This window comes from Hyla sarda, chromosome 1, assembly GCF_029499605.1.
Source record: "Hyla sarda isolate aHylSar1 chromosome 1, aHylSar1.hap1, whole genome shotgun sequence".
NCBI lineage: Eukaryota > Metazoa > Chordata > Amphibia > Anura > Hylidae > Hyla > Hyla sarda.
The window spans coordinates 459620434-459639284 of record NC_079189.1 but is presented as its reverse complement, the minus strand read 5'-3'; the positions used below and the strand labels follow the sequence as shown (position 1 = coordinate 459639284).

Sequence of the window (18851 nt, the reverse complement as noted above, 5' to 3'; positions counted from 1 at the left end):
CGCAGGACCTCTGAGAGGGCCCGCTCCTCGTCTCTACATACTTCACGCTCCCACAAGCGTATTAGGGGTGCCTCGTCTGACTCTTCCATTGAGTCTTCAGATAGACGTGAGCGTTCCCCTCGTGGCCCCCCCCCCCCCCCTCATCTGGTCACAAATGTCGCTCTGACGTTCTCTGAGTCGCCGCTCTGCCACGCCAGAGCCGCGTACCCGGTCAGGGTCGCCCCCCTCCAGGACTGCCTCTACTCATTCACATTCCCCTGGGGAACTGGTGGACGAGGCTTCCGAGCCGGCATCTGACTCAGAGGACCGCTCGGACTCAATTGCAACAGTGAAATCATTGGTGACAGCCATAAGAGACACCTTTCACTTGGTGGACCCAGGATCTTCGGATGTCAATCCAGGAGTATCCTTTCATCGTGCTAAGCCAGCACCTCAAAGGTTCAGCTCTCATGCTGACTTTGACGACATTCTGGAATCTGCATGGAAACATCCAGACAAGAGGTTCCTGGGAATCAAAACAATTCAAGAACGTTATCCATTTGACAAGGACTTTGTCGCTAAGGTGGTTTCCCCTCCCTCAGTGGATCCACCAATCTCCCGGATCTCTAAGGCGACTACACTGCCTCTGGCAGATGCCGCTGCCTTCAAGGATCCCACGGACAAGAAGGTAGAATCCTTAGCGAAGTTTGCTTCTGAAGCAGCTGGCTCTTCTGTTCTTCCCATCTTCGCCTCGACATGGGTGTCCAAGGCCCTGTCGGAGTGGTGCCAAAAGCTCTATCAGGATATCTTAGCGGGATCCCCCCCAGAGGATCTATCTGCTATGGCTCTCCAATGCTCCAGAGCTGGGGACTTTCTGTGCGCAGCTTCCATGCAGTCAGCCCGTTTTTCTGCCTTTGCTGTGGGTCACCTAGCGGCTCTCCGCCGCTCTATGCAGATGCCGCTTCCAAAAGGTCTCTCACTGAGCTTCCCTTTACGGGTGGCCATCTTTTTGGCAAACGCCTCGATGAGATTATCTCTGAGGCAACAGGAGGTAAGAGTTCCTTGTTACCTCAAAATAAGGCTCGCCCTACTTCCCAAAGGAAGTCCTTTTCCTTTCGGACCTCCTGGCTCCAGCAAAGGGTCCGGGCAGGCGCCCTCTTGGGTCAGGGACGTGGTGTCCAACGGTTACCGAATCGAATTTGCCTTCCGTGGGATCGCTTTTTTCGATCCCAGGCGCCCCGGTCTCCTCCTCTGGCGAAGCAATTTCGAGCGGCTCTCCAGTCTCTGCTTCTCCAGGGGGTTATCGTTCCCGTTCCTCCAGGGGAACGTTTTCAGGGTTTCTATTCAAATCTTTTTGTGGTCCCCAAGAAGGACGGTTGTGTGCGACCAATCCTAGACCTCAAGCGTCTCAACCGTCACCTTCTCATCCGCCACTTCTGAATGGAATCTCCTTTCGGTGGTGGCGTCCCTGGAACAAGGGGAGTTCCTTTCATCGGTGGACATCAGGGATGCCTACCTCCATGTGCCAATATTTCTAGGCCATCATCGGTACCTCCGCTTTGCAGTTCCGGAGGGGCACTTTCAATTCGTAGCCCTCCCCTTCGGTCTAGCCACGGCTCCTCGGGTCTTTACAAAGATCCTTGCGCCAGTGATGGGCCTGTTACGGTCGAGGGGAATCTCTGTGATACCCTATCTGGACAACCTTCTCATCAAGGCTCCAACCAGAGCCCAGACTCTGGAGAATCTGGACTCTCTTCTCAGAATCGCTCTGCTCAGAAAAAGCGTTCTGAAGTTATAACCATTTAAAGAGATACATGTCAAATAAAAAAAAACCCGGTCATTGAGGTAAAAAATGGGTCCATCCTTCAGGGGTACTTTGGTGGAAAACAGTTATTTTTTTTAAAATAAACTGGTGCCAAAAAGTTAAACAGATTTGTAAATTCCTTCTATTTAAAAGTCTTAACCCTTCCAGTCTTAACCCATCAACTGCTGTATGCTACGGAGGAAGATGTCAGCAGAGAGCACTGTTGTCATACAAAAAAGAACTATACAACTTACTGTGGAGCATACAACAGCTGATAAGTACTGAAAGGATTATGATTTTTAAATCGAAGAAATTTACAAATCTGTTCTAACTTTTTGGCACCAGTTGATGTTAAAAAAATAGTTTTCCACCGTAGGACCCTTTTTAAGGCTGGTGTGCTTATCCTTTTGTAATACTCTTTTGTGCAGTACCGAGCTATCAGGACACAGACCTGCTTGTTTTTTGCCCAAATGATTCTCTCCTCACAGCACAGGTATAAGTTCATGCATTACTTGTGAGCGCTATCTCCTATCCGCCCTTATCTATCTTCTATGTTAGAGAGAAGAGAAATGGTAAGGAATTGTGTGCAGTGCAGGAACAGCTGCTCTTTTATAGTTTGAATTAGTTAAATTTTAAAGGGGTCTTTAAGCGCCCTTTGCTTAATTTAACTAACTATACAGCAGTGTGTGGAGGGTTTAAAGGAAAATAATCACATGACCCGCGGCAATGAATATTCATATTGAGCCTGTGGGCCCGCCTCTAGCACGCAATTCACTGAATATGGAAGAAAATCTCTATGCTGCAGGTACGTATTTAACCCATTAACCCTTCATCGGTCTCCTGTTCACCCACACTATAACCCAGTGGATTTAGTGTGGGGGAACAGATGACAGTTTCACAGTTGTTAAAAGGAAAACTAAGTGTCTGTTGGATAATTCCTTTTTTTGTAATATGAAAATGATATAGCACTGAAAAAAAACTTTACCACACCTCAGTACATAACTGTGAAAATAACAGGCTAAAAAATACAATTATTTCCAATAGGTGGGTATTGTATGTCACTGTCGATGAAAACCATCTTTTGTGCCCATAGCAACCAATCACAGTTCAGCTTTTAGTTCTCAAATTGCTCTCATAAAATAAAAGCTGAGCTGTGATTGGTTGGTATGAGCAAATAACAGTTTTTGTCAGTTTGGATAAATACCTTCTGGTATTTATTGGCACAGCATCTTGATTTGACACATAATTTGGTGTTTTTGTTTCTTTGTTATAGGGTTTTAAATATTGGAAATGGAGGTCATATTTTAGCCTGTTTTGGCAGTGATGTGTGAATATGTAAATGAACAGCAAGTGCTTATTGGACTGGCCCGATCGTGGCAAGTGCTTGCTCTCTCCTCCAAGTTGGTTGTTCCCACACATTTCTCAATACTCCTCCCTGAGATCTCTTCTACCTTCAATACATTTGTCCACAGATCATAGCTGGCATCACCGTTGGTCCCATAAATGTTTGACAATAAATCTGTCAGGTTAAGGAAGTGTCGCAATCTGGCGGAGACATTCCTGGGAAACCATTGCTGTGCTTTGGCAAGCTTTATCACACTAAAAATGGTAGTTGAAAGCCCTGTCATGAGAGGCAATACATGTGGCTGCAGGATGTCCTGCACATTTCGCTGAGCTGTTAGTGTCCCCTCGTATCGCAGTTATGGGTGACTGACTTCCCAGATCATCGCATCAGCAGTTGGGTGAAGGGAGTTGCTCTACAGCAAAAGCAGGATTGACCATGAGTGCTCACCAGGAGGCACAGCAGTGTGCTTTACTGCCTGGCAGGCCACCAAGTCAAACTCCTCCACTCTGTTATAGTCTTGGGAGGAATGAGTCGTGTTTAAGTGACAGTAGGGGAGTTAGCCGTGCACTTCACCTGACTGTAACTTGCAATTGTAGTGGGCCTCAGGATTGAGACCTAGTGTGATCTAAACTTTTAACATTCCAGGACTGGTGGCATGTTAATGAGCTGCTTTGCATATTCATCTAAGCTTTTCACTTTTCTGGGCAAAACTTGTCACAAAGCACAGTGGCTCTTTAAAGTAAATAACAGTGTGGCCCCCTGCTGGGACCCGCGGTGATTAGATGTAATGTGTGGGGAATCCTGGCTCTAAGTGCTTACTTTCCCTGCAGCGCCGCGCCACCACGTGGCTCTATTCAACCTCTGTTTTGTAGATTTTGCAAAAATCTGACAAAAAAAAAGCCCAGAGAAATAATACAGTACTGTATAAAGGCACCATATGGCTGTACACAGTCTTGGCCCAGTAGTAAAGTGTTGCAGGAACTTTTTGTGCTTCTGCACCAGCCTTAGGCCTCTTTCGCACTATAAAATTAATCCGTTAAAAGATCCATTATAAAACTTCCGTTAGAAAAGCCTTAAAAACGGATGTAAAACGTCCGTTACAAAATCCCATTAAAGTCTCTGTGATTTATTGATTATCCGTTATGACCTGTTATAGCCCGTCATGAATAACGGACATTAGTTGTAACGGAAGAATTAACGGAACATGTACTAATTTTTCTTCCGTCGCAAGAAACGGGTAAATTAATGGCCGTTATTTTTAACATTGAAGTCTATGGCAAACGGATGAGCCTTTATGTCATCCGTTTGCACCTGGTTAATAATATCAGTTATTAGTTCTGAGCATGCTCAGAAGAGGCGACATCAGCAGACTCCTGCAGTGCTGAGGGACTACTACTACTCCCATCATGGAACAGACTTGTTTCCATGATGGAAGTAGTAATTTCGGTGGCTGGGGAGGCTACATTAGTGTTTGTAATACAACCCCCATCATAGAACAGACTCTGTTCCATGATGGGGGTTGCAGTACAGGGGCTGAGGGATTGATTGCACTGGGTCTCACTTCTGAGACCCGATGCGATTAGAAGTTATTAAACAGGGGAGTGGGCGGCATACTCCATTCCCCTGCGATGTATAATGTATTTTACTTCCATTCAGGGCTACCGGCGGGGTTTTCAAATTGAAGCGCTGCGGTGGAGAAAGATATATAGAATCGCTGGGGGGGGGGGGGGGTATATATCTTCCTCCCGCAGAGCTTCTAAATATCTTTCCCCCTGCTTCGCTTATATATAGGTATTGTCCCCCGCAGTGCAATCCTATGCTCCCCGCAGTGCATTTATATAGGTATTGGCCCCCGCAGCGCATGTGTGTGTGTATATATATCATAAGCCCCTGGCAGCTCTATGAATATAAAGTATTCTATTAGCAGTGCATCAGGCTGGGAAGCAGAGTCTGTTCCATGATGGGGGTAGTAGTACAAATACTAATGTAGCCTCCCCAGCCACCGGCATACTCCCGCAGCCAGGGAACTAGTGCTCCCATCATGGAAGCAAATCTGTTCCATGATGAAAGTAGTAGTAGTCCCGACTGTGGGAGTCTGTAGGCAGAGGAGTTTAAACTGCTGTACATGACAGATGTTATAACGGGTCTCAACGGATGAATATGCCCGTTATTTTGACGGACGTTATTCAGCCGTTAGCATCCGTTATTTCATCAGGTATTATACGTCCTTTTTTTTATTTTACAATAAATAAAACAGATTTTTAATAACGGATGAATGAACTATAGTGTGAAAGGAGCCTTACTCCAAGTCATTAACAGAAAAAGCTACTAATCCCTCTGCTTCTTATATTGTTAATGTATTTTTTATTAAGAAAGGGGAAAAAATGGTTTACTTTTAATACAGCATTTATTTGTCATTATCTTCTGTTCTGCAGGGAAAGTGTACTGTCCTGGTTTCAGAATTCACTACTCTCTGTCAGTTACATATCAATGAGAGGAAACTCAAATGTCAGTGACCCAAGCGAATGGGTATCAATAATATGTAAGTCATAAAGTGTCACAGCAATGAAAAAGGTGGAAGTTTTTAATGTGAAATGTTATTTAGAAAAATGAAAGGACCACTTTAGGTAAGATTCACATGTAGTTATGCATACACAAAGCATAGCCATAGGACACAATTTACCTGATGAGGGCCAGAAGAGTGTCTCTTTGGCCTCTGTTTTGTTGGTATGCACTATATAGTATAGCAAAGTGCACTAGGCTGTGCTTGGCTATACGGAGGGCCAGTATATACTGCATGGTATACCATTTTTACAATCTTTAATGGATGGCCATACAGAAACTTTCTTTGTATTTTAGTGGGCTTTTAATATTAAAAAAATTGCATCTTGAAAAAAGATGAAAAGGAAAATCGTGTTTAACGTTTAAATCCCCGGTTGCACCAGCGGAGCTTGTCTGACACCCTCCATTCATCTTGCCAAGTCATAACATGATCACTCAGGCCAACCACCTCCTACAGAGTACTGAGTATGGCCTTTGACTGCCACTGGTACGTGATAGCTTTAGCAGGAACTGGTGAGGGACCAATGGAGCAGCAGGAATGCAATAGGCAGGTAGGGTTTTATCATTTTTATGTAGGGGAACAGTGCAGCCCTATACTGAACCCAGCCGATACATGTACTTGGATGATCTTCCCCAACTAGGCAATGGGGCATAGTCAAATGGACCAGGTCAGAACCAAACAAGTATGTAAATTTCAGAATTCAAGTCCAGAGAAAAACACAGAAAAAAGACAAGCGTCAGAAGCAGAGGACAGTGTCAGGACCAGGTCAGAATTCAAAACAAAATCAGTAAGCAAGCATCAGAACAGAAGGTCTTGTCAAGGCCAGAGTAGAACCAGATCAGTGTGGAATGTCGGTGCCATGTCTGATTGGCCCGGCATCCTCACCCAATGATAGGCTAGTCAGCACCAAGCAGATTTTTTAAAAATTCTTTTGAAATGACAGGTACGCTTTAAAAGTATTCAAGTCACAGCTTCTGCAGCATTCTAGTACATGTGAAACTAGAAAAACTTCAATAAAGGAAGTATTTTTGGTGCAATTCGAGATGATGTAATGTAATCAATAAAATACAACACATAAGCTATGTTTAGTTCAGAGGATGGCCCTGACTGGATGAAATTGAAGCACTTTTAGAATTAGGCTTTTACAGATTTATAGCCTCTTGTTGGTTATAACAATGTTCCCATTCACTCAGTAAAAAAAAAGATCCTTTAAATGTTTGGGGTAGGAGTATATGAGATTGAGGCGTAACTTTTCCTTATACAATGATTGTGTTTTACTAACATAAAATTGGAAAACCCCTATTAATGTGGTGTAATTATTTATAGATGAAGAACCCAATACAACATGCACCGAGAACTGCAACACAGCAAATATAATGTGTTTAAAGGTGCCATCAAACATTAATATTCAGGTTTTAACTGCTGTGACGGGCGCTGTCGAGGGCATTCCGCAAGAAGAGATCCTGGCAGCTAAAGTTAGGTCAGTGTCCATGATATTTTGTTGCTCATGTCTGCTATGCTTATTTATTTTTCTATAACTCATATCATCCACTTTTTGTTTTCTTAACAAAGGAGTATCTATAGTGAGGAAAAAACTGTTAAAGGCCATCTATGGCTAAAAACAACTTATCCCCTTATCCGCAGGATAGGGGATAAGTGTATGATCGTGGGGGTACGAATGCTGGGACCCCCCGGGATCTCCTGCATTGGGCCATGGCTCTGACACGCAGGAGGCGTGCCGGCTGCAGCGTGACGTCGCGGCCAACACGCCTCCTCCATGTGGTTCTATGTGAGAGGCGAGGAGGCAGCTTTCATGTCTCCCTGCCCCATGTCTCCCTGGGGAGGGGGCGTACAGTCGACCTATCTAGGCCGATGCTACATGCATTAGCGCTCTCACTGAGCGCTATTGTGGGGGCCCCGTTCAGGAGATCGCTGGGGGTCTCAGTGGTCGACACCCTGCGATCAAACACTTATACACATAAGGACAACTGCAGCGTTATTACCCTTAAGTTGTTTGTAAGGTAACATATATGTAATGTTTTAACTCTTGATGTTGCGTATATGTTACCTTACAAACAGTTTAACAGGTGTAAGTGGGTTTAACAGACCTGTGACCAAGCCGATTCATTGTAAAAATTATATCTGAAATTGTGCAAATTGGGCATATATAACAGGTCACTTTGACCTGATGCCAGCATATTTAAGATACATCTATTTCTTTTACAGCTTTTCAACGGTTAATGTGGATTGCGTGTCTGCCTGTAACATGTCACTTCTTCTTATGGCCTCTGTGCAATTTATCAGAGTACCAGCCCAGGCCCCTTTGAGCATCACAAGGTACTGTAATATAGAACTGGGTTCATTAAATAACCACCTGTATGGTTTTTTTGTTTCACGTTATATAGTGTATTACACTATGTTTTCAAGCTTATACTCAGAAACTACGTATGGTCACACGCCAGAATTTCTGCATGGACTTCTGCATGAAAATTCTTCATGAATTTATAGCTAATACACTTCAATGGGAGTCCACTGCCCCATTTACAAATCAGAATTTCCGCTGCAGGAATTCCATTGAAGCGAATGGGCAGACTAAAGGAGGCATTCATCCTATGACACTTGAGCTTATTCTGAAGCTGACAAATTCCCTTGAATCTATTTACTACTGTCTGTATACTATATCTATCCATAACATGCACCAATAAGCCATAAAATTAAAGTTGCATAGGTCCCCTTATTTGTCCACAAGACCGCTGAAGGTGTCCTTTGGTATCTGACACAAATATGTTTGCAGCAGAGTGACCGCCATTGGTTGGACTTGTTTTTCCACACATCCCAGAAATATTGACTTGGATAGAGATCTAGGGAACCTTTTCATATTCCTCAAAATAGTCCTGAACAATATTTGTGTGTGTATCTTACAAAAAGAAGCCACTGCTATTAGAGAACACCATTGCCTTAAAGGCGTGCACTTAGTCTGCAACAATATTTAGGCAGGGGCTGTGTGTCAAAGTAACATCCACATGAATTCCAGGAAACAAGGTTTACCAACAGAACATCACATTGCCTCCTCTGGCTTTCCTTCTTTCCATAGTGCATCATGCTGCTATCACTTCCCAGTGTTGCACATGGACCTGGCTGTTTAAATTATAGTAAAAAGACATGATTCATCAGACCAGGTTACCTTCTTCCATTACTTCATGGTCTACAGCTAATGCCCTTTGTACACACTTTTGATAAGGGAAGGAGACTCTAACTAGACCGGTCTCTATGCAGCAAGCTGTGATATACTTTCTGAGCTTACACCTTTCTATCATAGCCAGCATTCGTTTTTCCTGCCATTTGTGCTACAGTAACTATTTCTGTGGGATTGGACCAGATGGGCCAACCTTCACTCCCTACCCAGTGCACCTATGGCCCTGTTGCTAGTTTATCAGTAGTCCTTCCTTGGACCACTTTGGTACTATCCACAGCATATTGGGAACTCCCCACAAGACCTTTGTAGATTTGGAGATTTTCTGACTGACTGTTTTCAACCCATCACATTTTGGCCCTTGTTGGAGTTGCTCATATCTTTTGCTCACTTAACCACATCACTTACCAGAACGGACTGTTAACTTGCAAAATCATGTATTTCACCTCAAGACAGGTAGACACTGTAAGGAGATAATACATGTTATTCACTTTAGCTTTGATTGGTTTTATTAGATATGTACGTACACACATTGGCTTTTATTTACTAAGAGTGTTGTGTAGGTTTCTTTGCCGGTTTTAATTCCCTACAATTTATTTTCCACGGTATTTACTAAGGTTTCCCTACATTTTCCACTTTTCCTACACTTTTCTTTTATTTTTACACATGCTCTGATCTGTCGGGTTTTCCTCAGCTCAAATCCACCACATTTTATGTGGAAACCTTAGTAAATATGTTGGGTTTTAGTGAAAATGTCAGGAACACGCCCTTTTCGGATACCACGCCCCCTTTCACCAGTGGCCAAACCCCTTTTTTGCGTTTTCTTCGCAAAAGGGAGAGTTAGTCAAGGTTTTTTCCAATTCTGGCGCAGACAGAATTTCTGGTGCAATGCGACAGAATCTGGCGCACAACCCGACGAAACATGTCTGGTTTGCAATAGTAAATGAGGGCCATTATATGTATGGAACGTTTTAAACAAATTATTCCCTCAGACATTTGGCCTAGTAGAATGTCCTTCCATTATAAAATGCCAGCACTGATCAACTTCCTTTTATACATCTAGATTTCAAATGGAGAATACAGAATATGACTGTGAGAAGAATGATGTCTGCTGGCAGCAGCTTGCTTATCCACTAACTAAGTATTACACAGGTAAGCGGTGTAGTAAAGTATCTGAAGATTCCCCAATACCTTTTTCTGTCAAATCTGTCTGTCATTTGGTGAAGGCATTTCACAAAGGTCTGGCTTAACCCATTAAGGACGAAGGGTGTACAGGTAATTAAGGACCAAGGGTGTACCTGTACTCTCTGGTCCCGTTACCGGGGTTTGAAGCATGAACACGTGCTGAGCAGGCCTCATACCCGGTGGGTCCCGGTTGCTATCGGCAGCTAGGACCCACGGTTAATGCCAGACATAGTCGATCGGACCGATGCTCGGCATTAACTTTGATTGTGGCGTCTAAATTCGGGTTGGCTAGATGCCGGTTAGCTCAGCAGAGCTGATTGGAACATCTGCAGTGAAATTACGGGTCCCGATCACCTGAGAGGACGGCCCTTACCTGCCCCCTCGCTGTTCGATTGATCCTCTGGTAGGAGGAAAAAAAAACAAAAGTGTAAAAAACTAAAATTGGCCTGGTCCTTAAGGGTTTAAAGCTGTATTTTTGCGCACACACAAAGTTTGTGAATAAGACAAACATACTGTCCATCAATTCTAGATGTGAGCAGTACAGACACTTGTCAAAATTAACACACAGTACCAATATTTGCACAACATTATACAGTTTCTATAATAAAGTTACATAGGTATTAGTCTTTCAAATTTTCATCATAGGTATACCTCAACTATGAGAGACATAATGAGAAAAAAAAATCCATAAAATCACTGTCTGATTTTTAACCTCTTAAGGACTCAGGGTGTACCTGTACGCCCTGAGCCCGGTCCCGGTGTTTAAAATGGGGTCAAGCCGCGACCCTGCATCACACCGGGTCAGTCCCGGCTGCTAGTCATAGCCGGGACCCTGGGCTAATAGCGATCGTTGTGCCGCACACTATTAACCCTTTAGACGCGGCGATCAAAGTTGACCGCCGCGTCTGAAAGGGAAAGTAAACACTTCCCGGCAGCTCAGTCGGGCTGATCGGGACATCACGATGAAATCGCGATGTCCCGATCAGCTAGGACGCAAGCGGAGACCCCCTTTCCTTGCTCCGTCGCGTCCGATCTGGGTTTGATAGCTCCAAGCCTGAGCTACAGGCTTGAGCAATCGAGCCCCTATCTTGCTGATCCATGCAAAGCTATGGCTTTGCAGGGATCAGGGTAAAAGATCAGTGTGTGCAGTGTGATAGGTCCCTATGGGAGCTATAGCACTGCAAAAAAAAAAAAGTTAACAAAGGTCATTTAACCCCTTCCCTAATAAAAGTTTGAATCACCTCCCTCTTCCCATAAAAAAACTGTGTAAATAAAAATAAACATATGTGGTATCGCCGCGTGCGTAAATGTCCGAACTATAAAAATATATTGTTAATTAAACTGCACGGTCAATGGTGTACGCACAAAAAAAATTCCAAAGTCCAACATAGGGTATTTTTGTTAAATTTTTATATCCTAAAAAAATGAATAAAAAGTGATCAAAAAGTCCGATCAATGCAAAAATGGTATCGATAAAAACTTCAAAACACTGCGCAAAAAATGAGCCCTCATACCAGCCTAAACGCTGAAGAATAAAAACGTATACATTTTCCTGCATGTAGTTATGATTTTTTTCAGAAGTACGACAAAATCAAACCTATATAAGTAGAAGGTATACCTATGATGAAAATTACAAGCCCCTCATCTTTTTAAGTGGGAGAACTTGCACAATTAGTGGCTGACTAAATAATTTTTGCCCCACTGTAACAGTGGCTTTCATCCCCCATAGGCTATGTTGGCATTTGTTCAATGTATACATTATGAGCTTTTCATGATGTATAGGTTTATTGGATGCTTGTGAAGTATACTGGACTATACCATTTACTTGACTGTACCAGACAGATGACAAAAGGATGCTATTGGCTTTCATCTGACAATGGAAAGCTATGAACACTTTAGCGTGTTCTTCAGGAACTCTCATAACGTAAATATTAAACATAAACAGAATCATGAATAGGCCTTATGTGATATATTATCATTTATGAGCCAACCCCAGGCATTACCATTGCTGCATAAACAAAGGAGCACTCTGCAGAGTGACACGACAGGCTGGAGAAGTGTAGAAAACTGTGCAATGCAGACCCATCATTCTAAAGATCACGTGATCCTAATGGTCAGACCCATAGCAATTTAATAGTAATGGCATTTACTAGCAATGTGCCACATTAGCCATGATCTGAGGACCTCTTCAATGCTGTTGCCGGTGTCCACATTCTTGCCTCCAGTGGTTGACTTTTACAGAATGCCAGGCTACATGTAGTGAAAGGCTGTTCTACTTCCAGGTGCCTACAGTGTAAACACTGGGAATAATACATCAGTGACCAATATAGCACATTATTTTTAATAATTTATGTTTCTTGGCAAAAAAATAGAGCTTTGTACAGTAGTACTTCCTGTCCTGCCATGCAATATATGCTTTGTTCTCCAGTAAAAGTACTCATGTTTCTGATTTAGAATTATTGTTAATCTTTGATGTGATTATTATTTTTAAGGTGAACCACAACATCTGACTTTGGCTAAAGGAATGATTCTGGTTTTCTTCTTCATAAGTGCTGCAGTCCTGGGAGCACCATGGAACAGAATACGTAAAACATTTAATCAAACTACTCTTTGAAAGACTCTTACAGCAAAAGAAAAACATATTCTAAGGGCAGGGTCACACAGGGCACATCCGCAGCATATTATACACTGTAGATGCGCTGACGGCAGTGACAGAGGGACTACAGCTTCTGGCTGCGGCTGGGTAGCTCTGTGTGTTTTTGCTCGTAGCGAAAACTTGTACAGTGGGAAATCCGCCAGTGGACACCGGGAGCTCTCGCTGAAGCCCCTCTGTGACTGCCGTTGGCGCATCCGCAGTGTGAAATATGCTGCGGATGTGCCCTTTGTGACCCTGCCCTAACAGACTATTGCAGTTGGTGGCAGATCCTACTTTTGGATGCCTGATGGGGCTGTTGATAGGGAATCTGTCAGCAGCTTGAAACCTTTTATAACTGCTGACAGCCTTATTCAGAGTTCGGGAGAGGAGTATAGTGATGCTTTCTTTTTCAATTGTGCAACATGAGAAAAATACTTGATATGGCTAACCTGGCCGCTCCTTTCACAGGTGATTGACCCCTCAAGTAATCTTCTGATTGGACACTACAACTTACACTCCTACTCAAACGAGAGCTCAGGGCATGCCTCCCTGGCACCTGCTATAGCAGTGGCAGTGGATGCAAAACCAAGACTAGTTATCAATAACCTTCTCTCTACGCCCCCTGTGTATAGTGCTGTCTCAAAACTGCTGACACATACCCTTTTAAGATAATCTAGCTACTCCATGTCTTCAAGACATGATCATCTTTTTCATTGCTGTGGTTCTTACAGCACGTATGACCAGCATAATATTTATGTTGTAAATACTGGATTTGCATTCTTGTAATTAAAAATAATGAAATAATGGTGTAAATATGTTTACTATTTGAAAAAGATTTGTCATTTTTTTCAGATACAAAAATGTATTTTTAACATGATTTATAAAAATGGATGTCTGTCTTTTTTTGTCTTCTATTCTTCCTTAAACTAAATTAAAAACCTGCAGTGGCATTTAAATTAAAAACAAAACAGGGTCAATAGGGCAAGGCAAAACCTATTTTGCATTTAGTTTTGACATTAGGGTCAATAGGGCAAGGCAAAACCTATTTTGCATTTAGGTTTGGCATTTTTTCCCTGACCCCATTGCTTTTCTCAGCATACTGAGAGTGTTAATTATTATTATTATTATTATTATTATTTTTTTTTTTTTAAAGCAAAAACGCCATAGTGTCAGCATTAGAGGGAAGTAGGGATGCATAGCATCCCTACTTCCCTTTTCTGCTGTATACTGCACTGGAAACTGTCCCTGTCTGCATCAGGACTCAGCTGTGCCCGCAACTATATAGCCGGGAGCACAGCTCATGCTGAACATTAGATATACATTGTATATCTACTGCCCAGCAATAATTTACAGTGATCCTGTATGATGTGTATACATTGCTGGTTTACTGTAACCCCTTGTTGGGCCGACGCAGATTCACTGTAGGTTCATGCTGGGCAGGAGATATACAGTGTTTATCTCCTGCTCAGCATGAGCTCAGCCCCGTTAGGAGCAGGGAGTCCTGTCAGTATAGTGACGGGAGTCCCGGCTCCTTTATAGTATAAATAGTTGCACAATGCACCTATGTATACCATAGGGTTGACGGAGGAAGTAATGATGCTATGCATCACTCCTCACACTCCGTGGGCCAGGCGCTCTGCATCCGACCCACAGAGTGGTACCAAAGCAGCAAAAAACGCCAGAAAAACTGCCAAAACATTTTTTCTGGCATTTTTGTTAGTGGGGGGGAAAAAAAAAAGTGGAAACTTAGCTTTAATGTGCCAAAGTTGTAAAACATGAAAACTAAATAAATTTGACATCTTTATAATTCTGCTGATGCAGAGGATAATGTTATCTTAGCTGCATTGTTAACAGCATAAGGCTGTGTTCACATGTACAGTATTTCAACATGAAATGCACAGATTCTCTCAGAAGCCTTGTGGCCTTTTGGCAAGTCACATCAGCTCTGTGTTTGCAGATGCATAAATGAAGCATATAAAGCAAAGCACACTGGGGGAGATTTATCATTGCTTTTCTGACATTTTATTGGCTAAAATTAGGCCAAACATTTTTGTGCAGTTTTTGCGCCAAACTTTAGCGCAATTTCAAAATAGACAACTTTGGCAAAAGTGACTGTGATGCAGTGCTTCATTCTTGACTATGCAGTGGATGAGATTTATCAACTGCGTCTTTTGTAAAAAGGCACAAAGATATTGCATAAGCATTAAAAAAATTAATAAATAAATAAACAAATTCGTACCACCTCTGCCTTGCCTTAGAAAATGACATACTACAGCAAGTTCTGAGGTGATTTTTCATTTGTGCACAATTTATCAAAATCTTGCGCCGTTTTGATACATTTGGCGCACAGAAGCCAAAAAAACACATCCTAAAAAAAAAAAAAGTCTGAATTGGCTGCACACAGACATATATTGATAAATCGTCTCCACTGTACCTACTGTGAAGCATGGAGGAGGTTTGGTTATGTTTTGTGGCTGTTTCGCTGCATCTGGCACGTGGGCATCTTGAATCTGTTCAGGGTAGAATGAAATCTCAAGACTATCCAGGCATTCTGGAGCAGAATGTGCTTCAAGGTGTCAGGACGCTGGGTCTCTGTCGCAGGTCATGGGTCCTCCAATAAGATAATGGGGTAGATTTATCAAAACCAGTGCAGAGGACAAGTGGAGCAGTTGCCCATAGCGACCAATCAGATTGCTTCTTTCTTTTTAAAAAAAGGCTTCTAAAAGAAGCAATCTGATAAATTTCCCAGGGACCCAAAACACTGTGGAATTTATCATTGTAGGTGTAGGTAAATGTTTTTTTTTTACACCTTTTTGTGTGGTGCTAATGTGTTTTATCCTGTTTCACAACAATTTGCAACTTGTCTACACACAAAAAAGTTAAGCCATGTCTAGGTTGGTGTATATTTTGCTAGTTTTTGAAGATGTTTTCACAAAAATTTGCAATCCCTGATCACTGCAAACACTAATAATGATCACTGATCACTGCAAACACTAATAATGCCAAACTACATTCAAGTTGTATTTTTTGTAAATACATTGGGCAAAATGTTGGGACTTTTTACCACCAAAAAACTGTAAAACCAATGATAAATTCCCCACAAACACACACAGTTTAAAGATACCCAATAATGTCTAAGAACAAAACATTGGACTATTCTGAAGTGACCTTCTATGAGCCCTGATATGATTTTTATTGAACATCTGTGGAAGGATCTGAAAGATGCAGGCTGGAGAAGGCACCTTCACACCTGAGACAACTGGAGCAGTATATAAGGAGTGGGCCAAGATACCTGGGGACAAGTGCAAATGTCTCATTGAGAGTTACAGAAATCGCTTGATAGCAGTGACTGTCTCAAAGGTTGTGCAACAAAATATTAGGGGTTATCCAGGGGAAAGTTTTAGAACAATGCCCATCCTACAGTATGCAAAAAAAAAATTCTTCACCTCCAGCACTCCCATGGTGCCTCTGGTGTCCTGCTTTGGTCACGGCTGTGTCCTTTTCCTGAGCTGCAGTGTGATGCTTTGGCCGGGAGTGACTTCAGGGCCCAGAGTGTCATACTGTTGCTCAGCCAATCACGGACTGAAGCCAGACATTGCTGTTGCCAGTGATTGGCTGAGTGGCAGTATGACACTCTGGGCCCAAGCATCACACTGCAGCTCAGGAAAAGGATCACAGCAGGACACTGAAGACACTGGAAATAAGTGAAGGTTTTTATTTTTATGTACAGTGGTCCCTCAACATACGATGGTAATCCGTTCCAAATGGACCATCGTTTGTTGTAACCATCGAATGTTGAGGGATCCGTGCAATGTAAAGTATAGGACAGTGATCTCCAACCTGCGGACCTCCAGATGTTGCAAAACTAAAACACCCAGCATGCCCGGACAGCCAACGGCTGTCCGGGCATGCTGGGAGTTGTAGTTTTGCAACATCTGGAGGTCCGCAGGTTGAAGACCACTGGCATTGGAGGTTATACTCACGTGTCCCCGCCGCTCCGGACCATCACCGCTGCCCTGGATGTCGCCCTCCATCGCTGTTGCCGCGTCCCCGGGGTGTCCCCGACGCTCCGGCAAGGCCTCTGCTTCCCCGGCATCCTCGCTCTCTCAGTCATCGCCATCACGTCGCTACGCACGCCGCTCCTATTGGATGACGGGACGGCGTGCGCAGCAACGTGATGACTACAATGGAGAGCGCCGACGATGCAGGGGATCCCAAAGAGGACGCGCTGGAGCCCCGAGGACAGGTAAGTGATAGTCAGAGGACCACACGGGGCACCGTAAACGGCTATCCGACGGCAGCTGAAGCAGTCTGCCCTGCCGGATAGCCGTTTATGCGATGGCCCCGACATACAAAAGCATTGAATGTTGATGCTGCCTTCAACATGCGATGGCCTCTGAGAGGCCGTCGTATGTTGAAATGATCGTATGTCGGGGGCCATCGTAGGTCCGGGGGTCACTGTACTATAGAAAGGGCATTCTTCTAAAACCCCCTCCCACTGGATAACACTTAAAGGGGTACTCCGCTGCTCAGCGTATGGAACAAACAGTTCCGAACACCGGAGCCTGTGATGTCATAGCCCCGCCCCCTCGTGATGTCACGCCCACTAATATACATGGTTGTATTATGGTTCAGTACAACATCTGAATTGTACAGAGCCATTGTACATAATCACACGCAGACTTCTACTGATTTTATGTGGATTGATGCAAATGGATTGTTAGAATGCTTTATTGTGTGCTACTGTACAGCCTCATTCTTGTGGCTTTGTTGGCTGCACAAGGCTTCATGTACAGATGGTGTAAAGCACATGGCTGATAGAGATACATTTGCAGTATCCTAAACGTATTTGTTTGTTTTAAGGGTTTTGTTACATTTCATATACTTTATTGCTAATGCATACTGCCATATGTTGAATATACGTTCACATAGTGGCCGACATTTATCATTGTCTTTAGACCGTTTTTTGTGTCTAGAAAAGGCACAAGCAGGGTATTTGCGCCTTTTGGTTACACATTTCTGCTGATTTTGAGTTATAATCCACTGATTTTGGCAATACACATGATATGGAAGGGTTTTATGAACCCACAAAGCCACTGAAGTCTCTAAAACGACACCAGCCCAGATTTAGCTTAACTTTGTGAAGAGTAAAATTTTAGAAAATGTGACCTGCTCAAAATTTATCAAATGCTCTGTGACCATTTAATAAATTTGGTGTTCCTACACATTACCAGCACACAAAAAAAAGTGTACAAAAATGCTTCACTTACACCTACAATGATAAATGCCGGCCAGTAAACTTATTGCTTTGCTGCAAAGGCAAAGTGCACATCTGCGTTTAGGCTCCGTCACTGTTCAGGCCAGAAACTGAGCGGAGTTGAACCTCAGACACCAACAGGTCCCATTGACTTTGAATGGGGAGAGGCTATTTTCACATGGGTGAAAAATGTGCCGAATGTGCGGACGGAATCTTCCGCATAGACATTCCGCTGCCGCAGAATCCTGTTGATTTTGATGGGATTCTGTGGTACTATTCACACGGCAGAATTTCTGTGCCAGAAACATCTTCAGATTCTGGCATCTGCAGAAGTAGTAGACTTGTCTATTCTTTCTGCGGATACTACAAGGAAATGCATTGCTGTCTATGAGACGGCGCATTTCCAAGTGGTCCCATGACCTGCTGATTAGTCAAATGTTTTGTGTGGACCCAGCCTTAGTCTGGTTTCTGTTTTGCAGGATTTGAGCAAATAAATTAATTAATTAACTGATCTGCAGTATTTTTTTTTCTTCACTTATCTCCCATCATTACAACAGATTCAGCTAACAGAGTTCCAAATGTGATGTGAACAATGTCGAATGGTTACATTTATAAGTGCATGTGAGAAAAGCCTCTACCAAAACACTGCTACATTTACTTTTACATTTACTGCGGTACTCCAATGGAAAACAAATGTTTTCAAATCAACTGGTGTTTATCAGCTGCTGTATGCTCCAGAGGAAGTTGTGCAGTTCTTTTCTGTCTGACCACAGTGCTCTCTGCTGACACTCTTTTTATTAGAAAAATACAAAACTTATCAAATACAAAACACAAAGCAAGCTTAACCAGCTATAACATAAATAAGAAATACTCTAGAACCAAAAACAAAA

General features: G+C 43.0%; 1 protein-coding gene across 1 annotated transcript in view; it reads left to right on the top strand.

Annotated features, from left to right (window-relative positions):
• TCTN2 (tectonic family member 2) overlaps nucleotides 1-13620 on the top strand; it is a 62344-nt gene extending 48724 nt beyond the window's left edge. The window contains exons 14-18 of the mRNA XM_056534277.1: nucleotides 5564-5670; nucleotides 7018-7171; nucleotides 7918-8028; nucleotides 9948-10036; nucleotides 12562-13620. Coding sequence (XP_056390252.1) covers nucleotides 5564-5670; nucleotides 7018-7171; nucleotides 7918-8028; nucleotides 9948-10036; nucleotides 12562-12683 — 583 coding nt within the window. The 3' untranslated portion in view covers nucleotides 12684-13620. The remainder of the gene's footprint in view (nucleotides 1-5563; nucleotides 5671-7017; nucleotides 7172-7917; nucleotides 8029-9947; nucleotides 10037-12561) is intronic.
• The last annotated feature ends 5231 nt before the right edge of the window (nucleotides 13621-18851 follow it).